At 41.9% G+C, this 25,876-nt stretch overlaps 1 protein-coding gene across 2 annotated transcripts in view; it reads left to right on the top strand.

The window, feature by feature from the left end:
* clstn1 (calsyntenin 1) overlaps positions 1 to 25,876 on the top strand; it is a 74,783-nt gene that overhangs the window by 39,932 nt on the left and 8,975 nt on the right. The window contains exons 3-17 of one of the 2 annotated variants that reach the window (XM_055892392.1): positions 2,861 to 2,890; positions 4,468 to 4,663; positions 6,262 to 6,470; positions 6,738 to 6,887; positions 7,161 to 7,346; positions 7,623 to 7,871; positions 8,307 to 8,428; positions 9,056 to 9,218; positions 9,760 to 9,810; positions 12,094 to 12,251; positions 12,934 to 13,082; positions 13,776 to 14,029; positions 16,483 to 16,653; positions 16,865 to 17,010; positions 17,372 to 17,507. In XM_055892392.1, coding sequence (XP_055748367.1) covers positions 2,861 to 2,890; positions 4,468 to 4,663; positions 6,262 to 6,470; positions 6,738 to 6,887; positions 7,161 to 7,346; positions 7,623 to 7,871; positions 8,307 to 8,428; positions 9,056 to 9,218; positions 9,760 to 9,810; positions 12,094 to 12,251; positions 12,934 to 13,082; positions 13,776 to 14,029; positions 16,483 to 16,653; positions 16,865 to 17,010; positions 17,372 to 17,507 — 2,370 coding nt within the window. The remainder of the gene's footprint in view (positions 1 to 2,860; positions 2,891 to 4,467; positions 4,664 to 6,261; positions 6,471 to 6,737; positions 6,888 to 7,160; positions 7,347 to 7,622; positions 7,872 to 8,306; positions 8,429 to 9,055; positions 9,219 to 9,759; positions 9,811 to 12,093; positions 12,252 to 12,933; positions 13,083 to 13,775; positions 14,030 to 16,482; positions 16,654 to 16,864; positions 17,011 to 17,371; positions 17,508 to 25,876) is intronic. The other variant, XM_055892393.1, reaches the window with a different exon arrangement.

Raw genomic sequence — 25,876 nt, 5'->3', positions numbered from 1 at the left:
TCTGTGAGTACAGTCTAATGGCATAAGAGAGTTTTGATGAACTCCGTTTTTATTCAGACTACACAGTAATGAGTAAGTAGTAAGGTAACATAACTTCCTAACAGGTCTGCTGAGATGAATGCTGAATTGTTATTACTGTGTCCAAACCTTCTGACGTAGGCTAGTAAGCTACAGTATCATCCTAAATTATTTTGTTTTCTATGGCATTCATCAGGAACTAGCGTTGGGCGGTATCCACATTTTCATACCGTTTCTGTACCATACCGGGGTATACGGTATTACCAAATGTGCACACAAGGGGTGCTATTTTTTAATTTTTTTTTATCTATCTCTCTATCTATAATATAATTGTTTTTGATGAACAAAAAATTTAGGCAACAGGAAATTGAATGTCTGCTATAACCAAGAAGCTTGATCTTGGCATCTAGCCACTTACTGTTGACTAACCCCATTCCGTACAAATATGCGCAACCGCAGCATTCAAACGACTGTAGCGACTGTTGACATCAATATCTGGGGTGTGAACTACGTTTCTATTCAAGCGCTGATTGACATGGAAATGGCCCGATAGTATTGAAGAAAAGTTGAAAAAACTGACCCCTCTGACGCTGTACGTTAAATTGTGTCATGCCATAACGTACAGCACGCATAATGCAACTAATTCTGTGTCGTACAGCCTGTCTCCACCAGGTGTAATTCTACTCTCGCAGATTAAAAACAAGAAAGAGACAGGGATAGGGTAAGGGGGATACCTAGTCAATTGTACAACTGAATGCATTCATTTTTTGTATCATCATTGCAAGCCATCATGACTCTCAAAAGCCACGACAGCCGCTGTTTACTTGTAAAGATAACTTTAGCGCCGCCGTAAAAACCTGACTCAAATTTGACACACACCGTCAAATAGGTATGTAATGACACATTATATAAATTCTTTATAGTGTTTTATTTACATTTTAGAGGTGATAAGTTGGACAGATGGGGTGAAAAAAGCTGTTTGCCCACACAGCTTATCTCCCTCTTTCCCCCATTTTTAAAAAGACCCTACAGAGCTCATTGCCTTCTTCAGTCATGCAGAGATGGGCAGCATGAAGGTCTCGTCATTGATTTTGCTGGAAGGGGGAGAAATTGTGCTTTACAATGGTATTCATATTACAGTTGACCTGGAAGTATTATGTTTTTTGGGCTCTAAAATAAGGTCAATTGTACGTTACAGCGTGATGTACAAAAGTCCGTTAGCAAGTTAGCTAACCAAATGCATAGCTGGAGCCCTGAGCTGGATATAATTTGACTCATCGTAGATTCCTTAGTTAAACTTAACTAACCAAAGTACAAAATGTGCATATCATTTTTTTACGGTATTGAAAATCATACCGTCGATATTTCGAAATACCTCAAGAAACGGTATAAACTGTATATCGCCCAAGTGTACCAAGAAATGCAGAAATATTTTGCTGGTTATTGTTGTCTCTTAGCATGTCATGTGCAAAATGGTAAATCTTTGGGCAGTAGAAGCTTTTACTGTAATGTTTCTTTGTAACCGCTTCTTACTTTTCCCCTAAGGAAGAGGGCTTTTTGGGCTGTGTATTGATTTGCACGTCAAATTTGAATCCAAACTCTCAATGTGAATGTGTATCCATATATGGCAAAAGTATGTACAGTTGAAGTCAGAAGTTTACATACACTTAAGTTGGAGTCATTAAAATTAACAAACTGTAGTTTTGGCAAGTCGGTTAGGACATCTACTTTGTGCATGACACAAGTAATTTTTCCAACAATTGTTTACAGACAGATTATTTCACTTATAATTCACTATAATTCCAGTGGGTCAAGTTTACATACACAAAGTTGATAGTGCCTTTAAACAGCTTGGAAAATTCCAGAAAATGATGTCATGGCTTTAGAAGCTTCTGATAGGCTAATTGACATAATTTGAGTCAATTGGAGGTGTACCTGTGGATGTATTTCAAGGCCTACCTTCAAACTCAGTGCCTCTTTGCTTGATGTCATGGGAAATTCAAAAGAAATCAGACAAGACCTCCACAAGTCTGTAGACCTCCAAATTGTAGACCTCCACAAGTCTGGTTCATCCTTGGGAGCAATTTCCAAACGCCTGAAGGTACCACGTTCATCTGTACAAACAATAGTACGCAGGTATAAACACCATGGGACCACGCAGCCGCCATACCGCTCAGGAAGGAGACGTGTTCTGTCTCCTAGAGATGAACGTACTTTGATGCGAAAAGTGCAAATCAATCCCAGAACAACAGCAAAGGACCTTGTGAAGATGCTGGAGGAAACCGGTACAAAAGTATCTATATCCACAGTAAAAGGAGTCCTATATTGACATAACCTGAAAGGCCGGTCAGCAAGGAAGAAGCCACTGCTCCAAAACCAGCATAAAAAAGCCAGACTACGGTTTGCAACTGCACAACGTGGCAAAATGGCTTAAGAACAACAAAGTCAAGGTATTGGAGTGGCCATCACAAAGCCCTACCTGAAACGTTTGACCCAAGTTTAACAATTTAAAGGCAATACTACCAAATACTAATTGAGTGTATGTAAACTTCTGACCAAACTGGGAATGTGATGAAAGAAATAAAAGCTGAAATGAATCATTCTCTCTACTATTATTTTGACATTTCACATTCTTAAAATAAAGTGGTGATCCTAACTGACCTAAAACAGGGAATTCTTACTAGGATTAAATGTCAGGAATTGTGAAAAACTGAGTTTTTAAATGTATTTGGCTAAGGTGTATGTAAACTTCTGACTTCAACTCTATCTTGTCCTCTCTGTGTAACCTCTGAAATTCAACTTTTCTGACTGACCTGGGTTGATTTTCTCTCCCTTCTTGTAGAAAGTTTTGAGGTGACCTTCACCAAAGAAGGTGATGATGGGCTCTTTCTCCTGTCTTGTGCTCAGTTTTTTTATTATTAACCCACTAACGCAAACTAGCATCCGCACTTTTAGACAGAAACTCCTGCCATGCTCTTTAATCTCCTCCCCATTTGTTTTTGTTTAACTTTTACTTTTCTCTCACCCCAAATTTTTGGAAAATACAACAACTGGATGAAAAGTGTGATGTGGGGCTGTGTGTACTTAGAAATATCTGTGCATGAGACATCCATTGTAGTTTGCAGACCCTAACAGTATTTCAGCCACGATCAGGGAAAAGGTGCTAAAGTCAGGAGTTGGTCCCAAAGTTGTCTGTCATTTTGGCAAATTCATCATGAACAATCAACCAAGACTGATATCAAAGCCAATTTGAGACAGTTACTTTAAATGAACAATTCTGCCTTGAGTTGAATATTTATTAAGAAAATACAACCTGGTGAAACCCATGCTAAATGTTGGGAAATTAAATTTGATAATGACATTTTTGTCATAGTGTAGTATTATGTATGGACAATAAACTGCACACCAATATCATTGGTGCCTCTCAAAAAAGAACCAAATTTGAAATGTGCCGGTATTACTTTAAAAAAATTATATTAAAGATGATTTAAACCATGATTTTGACCACTGGCAACTTGTAATTTCTCGATTTTTCAAAGCAAAGTCACTGAGGTTGTTAATGCAAACTCTCTCTGCTGTGAGGTTTCTGTTGTTGCATCTTTTCCACCACTAATCTCTACCATTAGCATGGCTGCAGTTGTCATTTGATGTGGATGTCGAGCAAGTTGATATTTCTAACCCCAGTTCTCATCCAGTACTTTTGTTTGACTACTGCTATTGTACTGGTTTGATCCTCTATTATTTCATTTTGTATTCATTTCTAAATAGTTTGGGGTGCGAGGCAAAATTGCACAGGAAGACTTCCTTCACTCCAAAATGAACTTTTAATGGATTATTTTAATTTGTTCATTTTGTTTTTCTTCACTGTATTAGGTTTAGTGCCATTTGATACCGGACCACTTTATCGTAATCGTTTCATATTACTTCTACTGTAAACTTTTAATATTTTGATTTAGGTTTCCTTTCTTTTTCCTATGTTCACTCCTTCTTTTCTTCTGGAATTGCCCTGTAATTTATAGCCTGACAATGAAATGCACTGATTTTAATATCTTGCTCCAATATTGGCTTTGCACTCCCTCTTCATTTTGGTTTGGTTTGATTAGTTTAATTGTTGTGGTGTAAAGTACTCCTGTGAAATGCCTGTCCACATATTTATTGGTTTCAACATGCATGACTGGATGCGATGTGATCAGTCAGCCCACTATTATGCTAAATGTCCCCACTCCCCCCTCCCCTCCCCTCAAGTACTCACCCATACAACAATGCTTCTGGCTTCCTCCACAGACACCCCCTGCCCCCAAATGTACAAATCCCTGGCTGCCAAAACCTTTGGCTGTTCTTTATTTAAGTTTGTGTATACATAGTGTTTTCTTACTAATTTGACTGTAGACTTCAAGAAGGAACTTTCCCCTTCTAAACAAACACTTTTTCGATTCTTGACCTGTTCAGGTGAGATTTGTGGCTTCAGGATCCATGGGCAGAATGTTCCCTTTGAGGCAGTGGTCCTGGACAAGTCCACGGGTGAGGGAGTCATTCGAGCTAAAGACAAGCTGGACTGTGAACTCCAGAAGGAGCACACCTTCACCATCCAGGCCTATGACTGTGGAGAGGGCCCCGACGGAGCCAACATGAAGAAATCTCACAAGTATGTCTGACTCTTGCTCCGTAGTGTCTCAGGGCCCCGTACTGGGACCAATTTGCAAAGTCAACACTTGAGTGCCACAGTGTGTGGAATTTCTTCCCGCCTTGACTCAATTTTGTTCGAATGACCTGATCTTAGTGTAATTGTGTGGGTAGGACATTCTGTTGCTGGTGCCAGCAGTCCTTTTAAAATTAGATTGATGCGATGAGTCCAATCAAAATTCACCTTGCAGTCTATGAATTTGATCATTGCCAACATATTCAATCAAGTAAAGGTTGGAAGGAAAATGTGCACAATCATGGTGCATTTCCATACAGGATTTATCCCAGTGTTTAACCCAAAAGGCTCAGACTTTTCTGTGTCCATCTACGCGGGCCGCCACCCATGTCTCACTGGGCATGGCTTTGGCAGACCTGGTGGAACTTGGGGCCAGAGCCACACTTCAGCTGGCATTTATACTGAACAAAAATATAAATATAAAGTGTTGGTCCCGTGTTTGATGAGCTGAAATAAAATATCCCAGAAATTTTCCATATGCACAAACATTTCTTTCATATTTTGTCCACAAATGTATTTATATCTCTGTTAGTGAGCATTTATCCTTTCCCAAGATAATCTATCCACCTGACAGGTGTGGCATATCAGGAAGCTGATTAAACAGCATGATCATTACACAGGTGCACCTTGTGTTGGGGACAATAAAAGGCCACTCTAAAATGTGCAGTTTTGTCACACAACACAATGCCACAGATGTCAAGTTTTGAGCGAGCGTGCAATTGGCATGCTGACTGCAGGAATGTCCACCAGAGCTGTTGCCAGAGAATTGAATGTTCATTTCTACTGCCTCAACATCGTTTTAGAGAATTTGGCAGTACGTCCAACCGCCCTCACAACCGCAGATCACGTGTAACCACACCAGACCAGCACCTCCACATCCGCCTATTTCACCCGCGGGATCGTCAGACACCAGCCATCCGGACAGATGATGAAACTGAGGAGTATTTCTGTCTGTAATAAAGCCCTTTTGTGGGAAAAACTCATTCTGATTGGCTGGGCCTGGCTCCCCAGTGGCTATCTGTGAACTTTAACACCTTCTCACAGAGCAACTGTTTTGATTATGTAGAGGTATTTCAAATGCTTTGGCAATGTAAACATATGTTTCACATGCCGAAAAAGCCCCTTAAATTGAACTGAAATTTAATTGGTGGTTGATTCTGCTCTTCACAAGTCCTCACTGTCAACCCTAGCTATGGAAACACAATAATCCTAGTATAATATAAGGGTGTATACAATAGTGTAACACTTTTTTACTTTTGAGACAAGATGAGTACTGTCTCCAATCTCAGAGTTCTCCCGTGCCCACATTGAGCCATCCTTCCTTACTATCCTTGATTATGTTAGTATAATCAAAGTTATCTAGCTGTAATGCAACATTATGATAACTTGTGATCGGCTGCAATACAGCCATCCTAAAATTGATTATTGCACAGATTACTTAGTTAGCTAAGCAGAGACTAATGTAATTCACAGAAGCTTGTGTGATGGATGTATCTTTTTGGACGGTCAGTCTGTCGTCACCAGTTTAACTTTGACCCCAACAGGGCCACTGTCCACATCCAAGTGAACGACATCAACGAGTATTCCCCAGTGTTCACGGAGAAGTCCTACAAAGCCACGGTCATCGAGGGTAAGAAGTATGACAGCATCCTGAAGGTGGAGGCAGTGGATGCCGACTGCTCATTCCAGTTTAGCCAGATCTGCAGCTACGAGATCGTCACCCCAGATGTACCCTTCACTGTTGACAAGGACGGTAAGGACCCCGACCAATTTTTTTATTGATCTCAGCAAACATTAAGTCTGTCATTTTTTTTATTTAGCACTTTGCCTTTGAAGTGTAGGCTTGCACCTTGAAATGCCAATCTCTGTATTATGATAATCCCTTGCGTGTCTGATTTTAAAAGTTGGGCTTTGATTAGCACTGTTTACTTTTGTTCTTAGCGCACCTGTAGCGTGTTGGCATTCCATCAATGAAAAGCTCAAAATCAGCTCAATTCTTCTTTTTTTTTTCTTTACTCAGGCTTCATCAAGAACACAGAGAAGCTGAACTACAGCAAAGAGCGCATGTACAAACTGACGGTGACTGCCTACGACTGTGGGAAGAACCGCGCCTCAGAAGATGTGCTGGTCAAGATCAACATTAAGCCCACCTGCAAGCCCGGCTGGCAAGGTAGCAAAGGCTCTACTCTATCAGTAACTCTCAAATGGCTTCAGGATCTGTTAGTGTGTGGGACTCTGTAAGGCTAAAGTTTACAGTATACCATTGGAATGAGGTCATTCAACCCGCAGGCTTATCCTCTCTTAGCTAGTGTCAGAATCACTGCCTAATGAATGAACAGAGTATCGACTGCAAATGTCTTATACCATTATTTGTGGTTTTGCGTCTAAACATGTTGCTCATTTCTCTTCTCTCTTTCACGTTCTCTCTCTTTCTCTTTCTCAGGTTTCAACAAGAGGATTGAGTACGAGCCTGGCACAGGCAGTCTGGCCCTTTTCCCCAGCATGCACTTGGAGACCTGCGAGGAGCCAATCACCTCCATCCAAGCCAACATCGAGCTGGAGACCAATCACATCGGAAAGGGCTGCGACCGAGACACCTACTCTGAGAAGTCCCTGCACAAGCTATGCGGTGAGAAACCCTAAACCTAGAACAAAAACAACCATGATATACTGTAGCTCAGAGCATGTATCTCTGCTAATCAAGCAATGTGCCAAACAACATCCATTCCTCGTAATGCAGTCCATTCCAAAAAAAAACTACCCTCAGTGAACAAAGTGGATTTGATTTGTTGACATGATGTAATTGTTAGCTGGGGGAAACGAGTCATCGCTTTTCTTATCTGTAGCATTGTGTATTTGTGTCTAAACCTGGCATTCGGTGTGTGTGTGTGTGTGTTTCTCTCAGGCGCCAGCGCTGGCACGGTGGAATTACTGCCTGCACCAAGCAGCTCTGCCAACTGGACGGTGGGTCTGCCCACAGACAATGGGCATGACAGCGACCAGGTGTTTGAGTTCAACGGCACGCAGGCCATCAAGGTGCCCGAGGGTGTGGTGAGCACCAGCCTGAAGGAGCCCTTCACCGTCTCTGTGTGGATGAGGCACGGCCCCGGGGCCAGGGAGAAGGAGACCATCCTCTGTAACTCGGACAAGACCGGTACGCTACCCTCTACTCACTGTAAAACATACCCCATAATGTGTACTCCGTTGAGCCTGTCTGGAGTGCTGGTATGATGGGGTTTGCACTTTTGGGACTATTCCATTGTGCCTGGCAAGCTCAATCGAGCACAGCTTAGGAATGTGAAAGAAAATAATTAGGGTTATGATTTGTACCCAGGTCTGATACCCCATACATCAATAGACAGTATTTGTCCTCTCGTGATAGGACTCCAAAAATATTCCCAGTCCAAAATTCTGGCAACTTTACCAAAATTCCCAGGTTGTCTTGAAATCATGGTTGGAGAATTCCAGCTCATTCTATTTTGATTCTGTGAATCTACCATCTGGGATTTTTGGAGAACTTGGAAATATTGGAACGTTACCGGAGCTTGGCAAACCTACCTTTAACCCTAATCTGGTGCCCATCCCACAGAAATGAACAGACACCACTACTCCCTCTACGTCCATAACTGTCACCTCATCCTGCTGCTGCGTCAGGACCCCGCAGAGGCGGAGAACTACAAACCAGCTGAGTTCCACTGGAAACTGGACCAGGTGAGCTACCACACTTTTAATTTAATTTGGGGTAAAACAAATGCATACATCAAACAAGATGCATTTGCATTTGATCGCAGAGGATAACACTTCAAAGCATTAATTAAAACACTTATTTTCGTGGTCTGCTTGGTCACCAGGACACCAAGACTGCCCCTTTTTCGACACCACACCTCAAGACAGTTTGACTGTAGTAGTAGTTATTTTATTGTCCCAGATTTTACTAGTGAGAATGTCCCAGAACCCCAAAACAACCAATGATTTTCAGCTGCCTCTCAAAATCATAGCAAAATTCCAAATGGTTTGTCCATTAGCACAATCAGTTTTGTCATTGCCATAACAAATATGTTTATGAGGACTGTAGAATGAGAGCAGGGTAGTAGAACATATGCAGAATGAGCTCTTTGCCATGTCTACCTGCTCATGGCCTCGACTAGGCTCCAACCCAGTCAATATTTAATTGATTTCTTGCATCCTCTCACCTTGCCTCATTCTCAAATTGTATTGGAGAAGAAAGTCAGAAGGGAGGGACCAAGGACAATAAGGTTGAGAAGGAGGTGAGGAAAGACTAATTTAGATAGAGTTGATTTTGACCTCCTGCCCCTTCTCCTCTCTCTCTCACTCCAGGTGTGTGACAAAGAGTGGCACCACTACGTGCTGAACGTGGAGTTCCCCTCCGTGGCTCTCTTTGTAGATGGGGCCACCTTCGAGCCCTTCCTGGTCACCGAAGACTACCCCCTGCACTCCTCCAAGATTGGCATGCAGCTCACTATCGGGGCCTGCTGGCAAGGTAAACTAGCCACAAAGTAGCCTGGTCCCAGATCTGTTTGTGCTATCACCAAACATTTGGAGTTGACATGATAACTCAAACAGATCTGGGACCAGGCAAGACACAGCGGGAATGTTGATGAAAACAGACAAAAGATATTATCTTAACAACAAAAATAAATCCCTTATCAGGATGTTTTAAGATGTCATCCTTTAGCTTACATGGCAATGCATGTATCAGCTAAGATACCAGTATTGATATTTGAGTTTAAATTGATAGTTACTAAGGACAAAATGCTAGAATAAGGCTTTCTGTTTGAGAATTTGTTTTTTTATTGCAATTTTTTTCCATTGATATACAATGGTAGTAGTTCTCCTTGTGTTTATGCCTAAAATATGTACATGTAATTGTTCTGATATACTGTACATACAGTATTAACTCTTTCCCTGCTACCAGGATGATGCACTATGAGTTCATGTGTAACATCAAACCAACCTCTCCTGATTTTCAATCCCCTCCCCCCTGCTCTCTTTCCCTGAACTCTCTCCTGTACTCTCTACAGACAACCCAGGACATGACAAAGACAATGAGACAGTCTCTGAGCCTTCCACAGGTTGCTCAAGTCTTTCCCTTACTCCTTAATATGTGCCATTTGTCCATCTTGTTAACGGCATCATCATCATCATCACCCCCGACTAGAATGTCTTCCACATTCTAGCTGCACGAGGAATGATTCTCTAACTCTATATTTCTAGCATGAGACAGTCTGCGTAAGACTGGATGCAACATATTCCTGGACGGCTTTTTTTTGTATCTCTTTGATATTTCTATTATTCATAAGCCAATGCGGTATTCTCTCAATTTCGCCTTCAGACGGTGCTCTCTATTACCCGATGCAGTATTTGGAGATGTTTACCGTTTCAGTGCATGACCTTGTGTAAGGAGCTGCGGCTCCAGAGTATCTGATGGCAACAATGCACAGCTTGCGACACAGCGATTCTGCTGCTGGCTGCAGGACAATGTGACCTTGAGAGAGGCGAGGCCAGATTTGCGTTGCAGTGACGCAGCCACAGCAGACCCATCCTCATGCACTAACGGGTGCATCAAATCCCTGCACAATATTCACCTCGAGCTTACGATTTTCACCTCAAGAAATGCACCAGTATATTGTAATGAGTTAACCATAACTGATAGGATACACAATCCTGTTAACAACCATAACTGATAGGATACATCGCAGCTAGCACTAAATGATCTGAGAACCATATGTTTCTTAGAGCTTGGTGAGAGCATGGTTGTCCTATGGTTATTTTGGACGTACTGCCGACATTGCATACAAACTTTCTTGGAATGGTGCAGGGTAGTTGCTTGGCTTTGGAACGTTCTCAGCACATTTAAGGAACTTGACAAAAAAACGTTATTTTCTTGGTATTTCATTACTTTAATTACTTTCCAAAAAGTTCCAACAGTTACATTTAATTTAAATTTTGGTAATATTCTAGGAACGTTCTCCAACTGTTTTGATATTGGGAACATTCTCAGATTGTTAAGAAACAATGTTCTTCTGTGGGAATTTCAGTCCTTCAGTATAAGGTTCCAAAAAGATTTCCTAATGGTTGTATTTAAAGTCATGTTCTTAAATTATTCAGAGAACGTAAAAAAAGTGTACATTTAAAAACTACAAGAAAACCTTTGTAAGTTCTAAGAATGTTGTTTAAAAACGTACATTCTGTTCTCTGTGTCAACCAAACACTCTTTATCCTCTATCTTGTTAAATGTGTTCAGGTATGTTGGCTGCGGCTACTAATTGGCCACACCTGATCTTAATGAGAGCTTGCTTCCTTTGAAACAGGGCCTGTATGAATAGACAAAAATTAACAGCTTTGTATGAGTTTAGAAAACATGGTATGCTGGTGGCACAGTGGACAAATTCCATGGATAGAAAACAGAAGTTCATAGGTTCAAATCTCACTGACCGCGTGCAATAAAACAATGTGTTTGCACTAAGCAAATTAATTTCCACGTGTCCTATCTTTGCTTGGAGTTCAGAACAGTTAGCCCAAACTAAGCTAGCAGTGTTATTAAAAGTCTTATTGAAACATTCAGTGAAAGTTAGAAAAATAACCTTTACATTTCATTACAAACATTTTAGAGAATGTTCTGTTATTTAATTACCTTCAAATAACCTATCATTTCCATTCTCATAGTGTTAATTAAACATCCCAGGAAAACTTTCAGAGAATCATAGTAAAACGTTCTCAGAACCCCCCTGCAACCTAAAAAGGGATGTTCCCAGAACAGGCAAAATGTTTACTTCCGTTCTCAGAACGTGAAAAAAAGGCCAGTTTTACCGTCAGGAAACTTATGGCTTCGTTCCCAGAACCAATGGGAAGGCAAACTCTTGCATTCCCTCAGCTTCCAAGGAACCAAATATGCTAACTGGGATGTAAGTCACATTTAAGATTTTCCTCACAACTGATTGTAGCAAAAGTATATTGAAAAACACAAATTATATTTAAATATCAAGAATCACCATAGCCTTGTAGGATACATATTGGTATGAAAATGTATGTAAGATAATAACATTTGAAGTGAAGACATTGAACCGATTCCATGATAGCATGCCCTACCCCCCCTCCAATCCATTGTTTTTTCCACCATCAAACTGCAGATTGGTGCATGTTTGGCTGGAGGCTTGTATCAGCTCATCCGTCATCCATTCTCAGGCCTTTTAAGGGCACACATACTAACTTGCATGAGAGCGCCAGTCACGCGGCCTTTGCTGCACATTCAGATGGCATGCTTCAAACCGCTCGCCCAGAAAAGGTCAGTCTGCAGATTTATACGCCTGGCTGACTGTGTGTGTGTTTTCTCCTCCGCTCTTCGCTGGGTCCAGGCGGCAACGCTCGCATGTCCCAGTTTTTCCGGGGGAATCTGGCCGGCCTGATGATCCGGTCGGGAAAGCTGGAGAACAAGAAGGTGATCGACTGCCTGTATACCTGCAAGGAGGGCCTGGATGTGCAGCTGCCTGAGGAGGTGGCCTCAGCCGTCAAGGTGAGAGGTCTAGCTATAGCCTGGGGGGCTGGAGGGGCTCTGGGGGGAAGTTTCCCCTGTGTACAGCTCTAGGACCAGCTTTCCTAAACTTAAAGGGATGGTTCACAATTTTTTAAATATTTTTTTTACACATTACACATACCATGTAAGCAGTCTATGTACAAGGTATGACAGCAATCCATGCCTTTAGTTTCCCTGACAGTGTCTGGCACTGTTTGGTGAGCTTCACAATCTATTTTTGATACTTTGGATGATTTGGACATGATGCGCGAAAAATGCTAATATCGTTCCCATGACTTGAATGGGATTTCAGCCACAAATGCTGAAATGTTAGCATTGGTAAACTTCCAGGGAAACGAAACCAAAGCAGTGAACTATCCCTTTAACTGGGTTACTAAGTCCAGTGGATTTGGTGTACCTCTAATACAGTCGCATTTATAACAATACAACTTGCTTGAAGTTATGGGACTAAGGGCTAAAAGAAAGTACATTGAACATGAGTATAGCTCTAAGAGGGGCTTCAGTCTTCTAGCAACTTTGATATGTGTCTTGATATGTGTCTTTTTTCCCCTACTAAACTGAATGACTGTAAGTTGCTCTGGATAAGAGCGTCTGCTAAATGACTAACATGGAACATCAACAGTTGGGGCTCACTCTGCCGCCATCACCTCTTCTCTCTCAGGTGGCGTTCAACCCCAACCAGTCGTCGCTGACCGTGGAAGGCGATGACATTGAGGCTTTCGACAAGGTCATGCAGCACATCTCCTACCTGAACTCACGCCAGTTCCCCACCCCCGGCATTCGACACCTCCGCGTCTCCACCACCGTCAAGTGAGTGTCCCGTGCCATCAATAAACACTTTGGCCCAATATACACTTTGGGCCAGTTTCCCAGACACAGATTAAGCCTAGCCCTGGACTAAAAAATGTATAGATATTCTCCATTAAGCATGATTTTTAGTCCAGAACTAGGCTTGATCTGTGTCCGGGAAACCTGCCCTGAATGATATAATACATAGTCTGTGCGCCAGACCACTTGGTACAATTAGATAGCAATATGGCTACTGAGTTTGGCTGTTTAGCTAGGCTTACCAATATATGCTTTATGATAATATACATTTTGTGTCAGTGAAAGATGATGATATTTAAATGGTTAAATCACTGACATGTTTAAAAGGTGCTGCTTTACACTCAAATAAAGATTCAAAAGGTTATTTATTCAAAGGGAATTTAATCAAAAAAATCTGAATAGAAAGGTAAAATGGAGGGTAGTGTGTACCTACCTTTTCCAAAGTCAATTCAACATGAAACGTGAAATGGTAAGATAGAGGTGAAAAGAATGGAAGACTGCTTCGAGTGAACTGCAAACTGTTTTAAAGTTTCACAGTATAGACAATCAAATGGTCCCCTGCCCTATTTGCATGCACTTAGAATGACAGAGGATATTTTTCTCGCAAATTGCATGGCTAATGTACTGCTTATATTAGACTGAAATGGACCTAATCTGAAACTGTTGGCTTGCTAGGTGCTTCAATGAGGAGACGTGCATCTTGGTACCGGAAGCGGCGGGATACGTGATGGTGCTGCAGCCCGAGGAGCCCAAGATCAGCCTGAGTGGCATCGACCACTTTGCCCGCGGCGCTGCAGAGTTTGAGAGCCCTGAGGGTGTGACTCTGTTCCCCGAGCTGCGCATTGTCAGCACCATCACCCGCGAGGTTGAGGCTGAAACCGAGCCAGAGGCCACAGAGGCCACAGAGGGGGCAGAGGACGACCCCACAGGTACTAAGACGTACCACCCTACTATAGATCATACCTCCATACTTTAAATAGGTCCACCTTAATGTAGATCAGGGGTAGGCAACTAGATTCAGCCATGGGCTTATTTTTGTCAGAGTGAATGGTCAGGGGGGACGTAAAATAATGATAATTTGTACACTGTAAATTGACCACAACTACTGTAAGCCCAAAAAGAGATTGTTCTTTTGAAAGCAATTATTTCATACCACGAATACATTGAGATCACGTCTTTTTTTTCCTTTTTTTTTCTTTCTTTCTTCTTAAATTTTCTCCCCTTTTCTCCCCAATTTTCGTGGTATCCAATCGCTAGTAATTACTATCTTGTCTCATTGCTACAACTCCCGTACGGGCTCGGGAGAGACGAAGGTCGAAAGACATGCGTCCTCCGAGGCACAACCCAACCAAGCCGCACTGCTTCTTTAACACAGGGGTAGGCAACCTCCAACCCGGAAGCCAGCCGCACCAATGTGTCGGAGGAAACACCGTGCACCTGGCCCCCTTGGTTAGCGCGCACAGCGCCCAGCCCGCCACAGGAGTCGCTGGAGCGCGATGAGACAAGGAAATCCCTACCGGCCAAACCCTCCCTAACCCGGACGACGCTAGCCCAATTGTGCGTCGCCCCACGGACCTCCCGGTCGCGGCCGGCTGCGACAGAGCCTGGGGGCGAACCCAGAGACTCTGGTGGCGCAGTTAGCACTGCGATGCAGTGCCCTAGACCACTGCGCCACCCGGGAGATCACGTCTTTTTAAAAATTTGTGTGAATACTTAGTTAGGAACAGATTTCCTCAATGAAGCAATTTTTTATTTATTTTAATTTTATTTGTGAAAAAGTTGAATAACTTGGGGGAGCCCAATTTATTTATTTTTTTAAGCACTCTGTAGATTGTACCCCCTTACTGTAGATCCTGTACCACCTGACCGTTAAGGAATGTTTCTAAACCTTTAAGGTTTATCAACCAGCGAGCTATGGTCCCTCTTCTTTGAAGTATCCCCTTAAATTAAAACCAGCTCTTGAGAACTGACAAACTGTCAGTCAGCCAACCATCTCAGGGACCTGTTGGTATCATCCCAGGGACCGTTGGTGGTCTACAGATCAGAGGTTGGCTGTAGATACAGTGCCTTCGGAAAGTATTCAGACCTTGACTTTAAAAAAAAAAAATTTTACAGAGATGTGGAAAGAGGGAGAAAGAGAATGCAAGAAAGGGAGGGGGAGCGATCTAGAGATTGACAGAGACAAAGTGCCCTTGTGGAATAACAAGCCATATGGGAAAACGTCCCCGAACAACACACCACAAACATTTGGAGGAGCACAGAGTCATCCACAGAAAATACCACAGCCAAGATCATGGTTCAGGGCATTTCATTTGAACTCAATTTCCCTACAATTGCAGAGACTGGGCAGATCCCAATTGCTTTCAATCGGAAATATTGGTTCAGGCAGACATTTATGCTCATTTTAGATGGCCTTGTGTCCTTAAGGGTAAATCTGGAGGAGACCCCAATGCACGGGGATTAATTGTACTGGCTGAATTGAATTGGGTTGATATTGGCCAGACCCTGGTATATATCCCAGTGGAAACAAGTAGATAACACACAGAGGATTAGGCCACCAGTGGCAATCTGTGGGAGGGAGGTGGAGGGAGCTATGGGAGGAAGGAGGAGGGAGGGGTTGTTTACTACACAAGCTTTATGGGAGGGGTTATTTGACCAGCCACGACATCTGTTCATCTATTTGGTCTGATAAAGAACAGGGCAGGGAGTGCTAGAGAGAAGAGGGAAAAAATAGAAACAGAAGAGGGAGAGCGAGAGAGAATGAACTAGGGAGGGAGGCTGAGAGAGATGTGGAAAGGGGAGAAAGAGAATGCAAGAAAGGGAGGGCGAGCGATCTAGAGATTGAGACAAACAAAGTGCCCTTGTGTAAAACAAGCCATATGGGAAAACAGGGCTTAGAGGTCTACTAGCGCTGTTACCTACCAGCTCTGCTGTTCTCATGACCTCTGGTTGATAAACAATGTACAGGACATCATGGGCTGGTTTCCCAGACACAGATTAAGCCTTGTCCTGGACTGAAAAGCTCCATAGTTACCTTTTTATTTTCCTGATATTAAGCAGGTGGTTTCTTTGAAATTACTATTATCCATTGTTACCACATAGTTTCTTAGTAAATACCACCTGTAAAATAAAGCGTAACCAGCACCGTCAGTGGAGAATGTGCATTGAAAGTATGTTTTATTCTAGGACAAGGTTTAATCTGATTCTGGGTGACAAGCCCCAATAGCTCTGTTAAAATGTGAGCTTCTTAACTGACAATATTCTCTCAAAATTCAAAGGGCTTTTATTGGCATGGAAAGTGTTACCACATACATACAATTACACAGCAAACATACAGATTAAAAAATATATATCAATCTTCTTCCCCCCAATCTTTTCTCAGTTCAAGAGACGGTAGTGTCGGAGGAGATCATGCACAACCTGGACACATGTGAGGTGACGGCGCTGGGCGACGAGCTGGACGGAGAGCATGAGACCTTGGAGGTAGACCAGGCCCAGGTCCAGCAGCGAGGCCTGGAGATGACCTCCTCCAACCTGGGTCTCGTCCTGACAGGTTGGTCTAGGATGGCTAGGCTAAGCTAGACTAGGCTGTTTGGCTATGGTAGACTAGGCTGGGCTAGACATTTTTCCCCATAATGCATAAAAAACATATCCTTCGTCAACCCTCCTGTCTGCTTTGTGCTAACAATGAGTGCCGGACCTGCCTTTAACTACATTTTCCCTCCCTAAATCTGTACTTGACAAGCCTCCTCTCCATGTCCCAGGCGTCAACACCATGGCCAACTATGAGCAGGTCCTGCACCTGATTCGCTACAAGAACTGGCACACAGAGGCTCTCTTTGACAGGAAGTTCAAGCTGTTCTGCTCCGAACTCAACGGCCGCTACATCAGCAACGACTTCAAGGTCGAGGTATGACTGAGCGTTTACTGTTTATACCTCACCCATACGGCAACTGCTGTCATTTCTTCAGTATAGAGACTGATGGAGACTGATGGAAAATAATAATAATAATAATAATCCCTAGTCACTGTGTTAGGGATATTAACCCTTTTATGTCATAAACAATTATGAACAACAATTGGTGAAGTGAACAAGAATATGTAACAGTGTTTCAAAAAAAAGAAATCATGGAAAAGCTTCAAACACTTAATACTTTAACACTTAAAGCTTAACACTTTGACTCTGTGGTCTGTCTGTAACTCTGGACTTTTTCTTTGTTTCTCTCTCTCGCTTTCTCTTTTTTTTTGTGCATGCATGTGCCTACGCCCAGGTCAATGTGATCCACACAGCCAACCCCATGGACCATGCTAATAATGCCATGGTGCAGCCCAATTTCATCAACCCAGTGCACCACGCCTCTGTGGACCTGTCCGGACACAACCTGGTCAACGCTCACCAGGCTTCAGGTAAACCACTAATGCTAACCTCACTCATTAGCTTGTCTGTGCAAGTGAGGCGAGCGTGTGAATAAAAATTGTATATATGAAAAGGTTAAGTAAAATTTTAACCATGTGTAAAAATAGTGAACAACCTTAGTACAACATGTTTGCCTTTTGGTATAATGGTTCTGGAATGACTGTCACAGGGACCACAGAGTCCTGGTCAGGGTGTACCCCCTTAACTAAATTGGTGTCAGGAGTAGGATACCACCATTGAAAGCCTGTCCCGGCTGAGTTTTAGGCACAGTTAATTTCTCAGAGGCATAGTTCTGCTATTTTTCATAATTTATGTGTTAACTGAAATATATAGCAGTCTACTAAAGTAATCAGACCTATTCTTACTATAACGAACTGCTTAAGCTTCTATTCAGCTTTAATTTGACATTTAACACATCTCCCACTACCATACAGATATTTTTAGACAGCTGAAGCAAGCACACACATTTTCTTGTTTAGTCATATTTATCTTACCTTAGAAGTGTTTACTTTGCAGGCTGACAAACATCTATTGAAATGCAATGTCAACTTGAAGTATCTACAAAACAAGTTTTGCAGTCACATAACCAAAAAGGAAGGCTACAGCCAATAATTTTTCCTAAAATTACTTTTTGTGATTCACAAATGAAACGTTTGATTCACATGATTCAATTCACCGCGATTGAACAGTATCCCAACTACTGCAATGGAGAAGTGAGTTGACTTTCGTCAAAAATAGATTCAAATAATCGATTCACATGAATCAAATAAATCATAAAATATTTTTTTTGTTTTATGTGAGGCGGGGCATCCGTTAAACAGTAAATCAACTTTGTTAGGCATTAGCTTTAGCATAATTAGCCTCTTTGGGCTAGCTGGCCTATATGTATCATAAGCACTCAATCTACACAAGCCTTCTATTTAATCAAAACTGCAAAATTGGATGTGCTGTGCCAACAGTCTGTCTCAGTCCACACTGAGGTATACACAGCTTGAATTCAAATAAATATAGATTTATTTTGTATTTATTTAATTAATCCAAACCTCCCTTTTCCCTGTATGTGGTGAATGCGTTTTTGTGGCAACCCGAAATGGCCTGGACATTACTTTGGAATGAATAGTAATCCATAGATTTAGAATACCAGAAACACTAAAAGTCTGCCTTTTTATTTCTATGATACACCTATCTTAGATTGGACAATTCCAGATCCCCCATTTCCTCCCACAATACTTGCTGTAAATTCTTTTACTCATCTCTTGTTAAAGTTAATCCCGACCTCGTAATCAAACAGCTAATCTGTTGAATGTTTTGCTCTGGAATAAATAAATAAATCCCTCTTGGTCAGACCGGGGTGAGCTTTTCCCATAGATTTAAGTAAATTTACCAAAAGTAGGGCACACATTAAATATTTATCAGTTGCCTGGTTTTTAATTTGGGGATTACATTTGAGTGCCGTCGGTCCTTCCGCGACATCTGGACGGCCAGGAATCTGAGCACAATCTACAGTGCTGAGAGTGCTTAATAAACCATGTAGCCTACATGACAGGGCAGTACATACTTGTGTACTCGTGACCAGATAAGAGTAGAGAAGGTTAGCAGAGGACACTCGAAATCTAAGAGGAGATATACATTGTTATTTGCCAATTGTAGTCTGACGTAACAATGCTAAAGTCAGGAAGAGTAATCACACAACCTGGCTCCAATGTATCGTAATACCCTACTAAAACCCCATCAAGACTGAGATTACACCAGAGCCCTTTATTTATCAAGCATTTTAAAGTTGGAGCGCTGATCTAGGATGTCTATAATAATCAGATTCATGATGATCTTAAAAGGCAAAACTGATCATAGATCAGCACTCCTACTCTGTGACACTTAGTAAATGGATCCAGGTCCAACGGTCCTCCATTATGATCACACAATGTGACAGCGCAACAAAAGACCAAAAGGGGTTTACACCCAAACCCGTGTTTGTGTAAAAGTGGCTTTTGATTCTTTACAATGTGTAGATCCTTTTCTTCTTCTTTCAACCTAACAACGATGAAGTCCCCATACAGTTTTTCTATCAGAAAATCTCTTTATTTTACAATATAAAATACATGAATACAGGCATAAACATAATGGTACATTACATTTAGCAGAAACAGAATACCAAGATGCTGAGTTGAATTGTAGTGTACAAACATCAACAACCGCATAAAAACAGTTTAACTACACACTAAATATCTGAGCTCATATCCAGTTGATGAGGGGGTGCTCATATTTTATAATACAATTGATATACTTGGTGGAAGAGACCAAGGCACAGAGAGGGAGCAGGGAAGCCTGATTTAGTTGCTGCTTCTCTTGTAACCGACGCTGGGAGACTGGTTGAATTGTCATAGAGATGGACTTGAGGGAATCGCAGTTACTATTCCAGTTGTGCCAGGTGGAAACCTGGCTGTGTCACATACCCCCACATCTACCCCCACACATACCCCCACATATACCCCCACACATACCCTCACATATACCCTCACACATACCCCCACACATACCCCCACATATACCCTCACATATACCCCCACACATACCCTCACATATACCCTCACATATAGACACCATTTGGGTTGGCAAAATGGCAGGCATTGTATCAAAATCCACCCATCAAGGTTACCACACAACTTGAAGAATGTTCATCTTGGTCGAAGTGGACAACTTTGATCCGCTGTGGTAGGTTAAGGAATCACAGAAGAAAAAATGTGGAAACTGAGTTTAGTAAAATACTATATACATCTTCTCAAGCTGACAGTACCTGAAATCGGGCAATAGAATTACTTTAAAAAAAGATGTATGTTTACATGACTTATTTCATTAATTTTATAAATCAGCCATCCAGACCTTCCTAAGATCATGTAAAGGTCCTCTGTCGAATAAACTTGCATTTGCGTCCCTCTGGTGGTCGGCTGCATCATTACACTGACTTATATTGCTTCAATGCAATGTTATGTCAAAGGGGCGGTCCTTTAGAAAAGCATTTATCCAGCTCGACTTCTTCATGGCACAATATGGCATAGCAATCGCTGATTTTGTCTCGAGCAGGTGGATCTTAATACATTATTCTATTATAAGGAATGCAACATACACACTTCCTTAAACCTAAAATAAGTGAGGAAGTAATTTTATGTTGAAGTCACACATTGCATATGCTCAGAATTAGGGATGCACCGATATGACATTTTTGGCTGATTCTGATATTTTCTTTGCCAAAAAAACAATACCAATATTTAAAAAAATTGCGGCCTTTTAAGCATTCTAGTACAGTTAAATAGTTTAAACACACACACTGACCAAAAAGTTATTTTGTTGGCATTTACGTACAGTGGGGAGAACAAGTATTTGATAGACTGACGATTTTGCAGGTTTTCCTACTTACAAAGCATGTAGAGGTCTGTAATTTTTATCATAGGTACACTTCAACTGTGAGATGGAATCTAAAACAAAAATCCAGAAAATCACATTGAATGATTTTTAAGTAATTAATTTGCATTTTATTGCATGACATAAGTATTTGATACATCAGAAAAGCAGAACTTAATATTTGGTACAGAAACCTTTGTTTGCAATTACAGAGATCATACGTTTCTTGTAGTTCTTGACCAGGTTTGCACACACTGCAGCAGGGATTTTGGCACACTCCTCCATACAGACCTTCTCCAGATCCTTCAGGTTTCGGGGCTGTCGCTGGGCAATACGGACTTTCAGCTCCCTCCAAAGATGTTCTATTGGGTTCAGGTCTGGAGACTGGCTAGGCCACTCCAGGACCTTGAGATGCTTCTTAGTTGCCCTGGCTGTGTGTTTCGGGTCGTTGTCATGCTGGAAGACCCAACCACGACCCATCTTCAATGCTCTTACTGAGGGTAGGAGGTTGTTGGCCAAGATCTCGCGATAAATGGCCCCATCCATCCTCCCCTCAATACGGTGCAGTCGTCCTGTCCCCTTTGCAGAAAAGCATCCCCAAAGAAGGATGTTTCTACCTCCATGCTTCACGGTTGGGATGGTGTTCTTGGGGTTGTACTCATCCTTCTTCTTCCTCCAAACACGTCGAGTGGAGTTTAGACCAAAAAGCTCTATTCTTGTCTCATCAGACCACATGACCTTCTCCCATTCCTCCTCTGGATCATCCAGATGGTCATTGGCAAACTTCAGACGGGCCTGGACATGCGCTGGCTTGAGCAGGGGGACCTTGCGTGCGCTGCAGGATTTTAATCCATGACGGCGTAGTGTGTTACTAATGGTTTTCTTTGAGACTGTGGTCCCAGCTCTCTTCAGGTCATTGACCAGGTCCTGCTGTGTAGTTCTGGGCTGATCCCTCACCTTCCTCATGATCATTGATGCCCCACGAGGTGAGATCTTGCATGGAGTCCCAGACCGAGGGTGATTGACCGTTATCTTGAACTTCTTCCATTATCTAATAATTGCGCCAACAGTTGTTGCCTTCTCACCAAGCTACTTGCCTATTGTCCTGTAGCCCATCCCAGCCTTGTGCAGGTCTACAATTTTATCCCTGATGTCCTTACACAGCTCTCTGGTCTTGGCCATTGTGGAGAGGTTGGAGTCTGTTTGATTGAGTGTGTGGACAGGTGTCTTTTATACAGGTAACAAGTTCAAACAGGTGCAGTTAATACAGGTAATGAGTGGAGAACAGGAGGGCTTCTTAAAGAAAAACTAACAGGTCTGTGAGAGCTGGATTTCTTCCTGGTTGGTAGGTGATCAAATACTTATGTCATGCAAATTGATTACTTAATCATACAATGTGATTTTCTGGATTTTTGAGATTTAGATTCCGTCTCTCACAGTTGAAGTGTACCTATGATAAAAATTACAGACCTCTACATGCTTTGTAAGTAGGAAAACCTGCAAAATCGGCAGTGTATCAAATACTTGTTCTCCCCACTGTATATCCCCATTACCAGTAAAATATAATCAAAACCTATTTCACTTACTTGCTGTGCTGTTTCGTTGTTCATTTGTTCAGTCGTTTCATTCTCAACCAGGATTTCATCATACGTGTCAAGCAGTGAAGTTTCAGCTCTGTCTGTCTGTGGCCTCTCTACCTTGGGGGGCACTGTCACTGTGTCCGTTTCCATCTTGTCCAGCTGTGTGTAACATTTCACGTAAACCCTGTTTCTTGTCTGCATCGAAGTAGCGATCCTTGTACCAAGCATCGAGCAGGGTGGAAACACAGTAAAGAGGCTCAGAGAGAATGCCACCGAATCGCTTGTTCACAGACTAGTAGAGTACTTTTCCAAGCATTTTTGTTGAGCAGGCCTTTCAATGCCATGACCGGGTATCCCGTCTGCTGCAGACGCAGTTGAGCTTATTTCTAGAGTCAGTTGTTCAAATGGAGCTAGGAGTGTTCATGTTTCCAAGTTTCAAACATGTTCTCAAATGCCATTGAAATGGCAGCAGCAGTATGAGAACCAGCACATTCTTGAGCATGCAATACGGCTTTCCTCAGTACGAAATCCTCATCAACCCACTGTGTTGTCAGGCTCATAATGCTCATGGGGTTGACATCGCTGGTCAGTTGTGAAGCTAATACCGGTGACGCCCATAGCAAGTAGCTCATGGATGTGAGTTTCAACAATACTGTGTAACTCTTTATTTTAAGAATGTGAAATGTATGAATAATAGTAGAGTGATTTATTTCAGCTTTTTATTTATTTCAGCTTTTTATTTATTTCATCACATTCCCAGTGGGTCAGAAGTTTACATACACACAATTAGTATTTGGTAGCATTGCCTTTAAATTGTTTAACTTGGGTCAAACGTTTTGGGTAGCCTTCCACAAGCTTCCCACAATAAGTTGGGTGAATTTTGGCCGATTCCACCTGACAGAGCTGGTGTAACTGAGTCAGGTTTGTAGGCCTCCTTGCTCTCACACGCTTCTTCAGTTCTGCCCTCAAATTTTCTATAGGATTGAGGTCAGGGCTTTGTGATGGCCACTCCAATAACTTGACTTTGTTGTCCTTAAGCCATTTTGCCACAACTTTGGAAGTATGCTTGGGGTCATTGTCCATTTGGAAGACACATTTGCGACCAAGCTTTAACTTCCTGAGTGATGTCTTGAGATGTTGCTTCAATATATCCACAAAATGTTCTATTTTGTGAAGTGCACCAGTCCCTCCTGTAGCAAAGCACCCACACAACATGATGCTGCCACCCCCTTACTTCACGGTTGGGATGGTGTTCTTCGACTTTTTCCTCCAAACATAACGATGGTCATTATGGCCAAACAGTTCTATTTTTGTTTCATCAGACCAGAGGACATTTCTCCAAAAAGTATGATCTTTCTCCCCATGTGCAGTTGCAAACCGTAGTCTGGCTTTTTTATGGTGGTTTTGGAGCAGTGGTTTCTTCCTTGCTGAGCGGCCTTTCAGGTTATGTCTATATATGACTCGTTTTACTGTGGATATAGATACTTTTGTACCTGTTTCCTCCAGCATCTTCACAAGGTCCTTTGCTGTTGTTCTGGGATTGATTTGCACTTTTCGCACCAAAGTACGTTTATCTCTAGGAGACAGAACGCGTCTCCTTCCTTAGCGGTATGACGGCTGCGTGGTCCCATGGTGTTTACTTGCATACTATTGTTTGTACAGATGAACGTGGTACCTTGAGGTGTTTGGAAATTGCTCCCAAGATTGAACCAGACTTGTGGAGGTCTACAATTTTTTTTCTGAGGTCTTGGCTGATTTTTCTTGATTTTCCCATGATGTCAAGCAAAGAGGCACTAAGTTTGAAGGTAGGCCTTGAAATACATCCACAGGTACACCTTCAATTGACTCAAATGATGTCAATTAGCCTAGCAGAAGCTTCTAAAGCCATGACATAATTTTCTGGAATTTTCCAAGCTGTTTAAGGGCACAGTCAACTTAGAGTTTGTAAACTTCTGACCCACTGGAATTGTGATACAGTGACTTATAAGTGAAATAATCTGTCTGTAAACAATTGTTGAAAAAAGTACTTGGTGTCATGCACAAAGTAGATGTCCTAACCGACTTGCCAAAACTATAGTTTGTTAACAAGAAATTTGTGGAGTGGTTGAAAAATTAGTTTTAATGACTCCAACGTAAGTGTATGTAAACTTCCGACTTCAACTGTATGTTTGGTAAAGTAATAAAGAAGGTGAAATATTTGTGGTACATGTTCCTAAAACAGATTACACCTATACTGAACAAAAATATAAACGCAACATGTTGGTGTCATGCTTCATGTGCTGAAATTAAAGATCCCAGAAATGTTACAAATGAACAAAAAGCAAATTTCTCAAAGTTTTGTGCACAAATTTGTTTACGTCCCTGTTAGTGAGCATTTCTTCTTTGCTAAAATAATCCATCAACCTGACAGCTGTGGCATATCAAGAAACTGATTAAACAGCATGATCATTACACAGGTGCACCTTGTGCTGGGGACTATAATAGGCCACTCTAAAAATGTGCAGTTTTGTCACACGACAGAATGCCACAGACATCTAAAGTTTTGAAGGAGCGTGCAATTGGCATGTTGACTGCAGAAATGTCCACCAGAGCTGTTGCCAGAGAATTGAATGTTAATTTCTCTACCAAAAGCCGCCAACAACGTTGTTTTAGAAAATTTGGCAGTACGTTCAACCGGCCTCACGACCGCAGACTACGTGTAACCACACCAGCCCAGGATCTTGTGGTTTCATATTTCTGCTTTACCAAATGAGGAGAGAGACAAACTTCACACACCAGTCAGAGTTATACTTAAACTACATCTTTAATAATAATAAGCTTTGCAATAGCATTTGACTTTCAACAATTCACTATTTCTAATGAACAGTTGAGAGTGACTACAGAAAAGTACAAAGATCTTTTATAGCCAAGAAACACCCCTCTCAACTTACACTGACGAACCACAGATCTTAGGAACAGTTCACAACGGTTAAGATTTGTATGAAAGATATCTATAAAACATAGCAGACAGTTACTGCTGTGTCAACAGTTTTCATTGTAAAGACCAGTGTCTGGCCCCCTTACTCCAAAAGGGAACCATCTCTCCCTGGTACGGCATAGAACAGAACCATTAGCTCATGTTCTCTGGAATGCTCTTTAGGTTTTATCACACAAAGACATCGTAAATCTCCTCTGTCAGTGCTATCTCATAGAGGCCCAACCTCAGTGGAACACACACACAATGCTGTATTCTTTCGAATAAAACAACCATTATAAGGCAATACAAGCATTATAACATAATCTTGCAATTTTCCACGACAATCTCCACCTGCGGGATCGCCTGAGACCAGCTATCCGGACAGCTAATGAACCTGAGGAGTATTTCTGTCTATAATTATTTT

This window comes from Salvelinus fontinalis, chromosome 31 (assembly GCF_029448725.1).
Source record: "Salvelinus fontinalis isolate EN_2023a chromosome 31, ASM2944872v1, whole genome shotgun sequence".
NCBI classification, from domain to species: Eukaryota; Metazoa; Chordata; class Actinopteri; order Salmoniformes; family Salmonidae; genus Salvelinus; species Salvelinus fontinalis.
The sequence above is the reverse complement of the archived record's forward strand: the minus strand, read 5'-3'. Positions and strand labels throughout refer to the sequence as shown.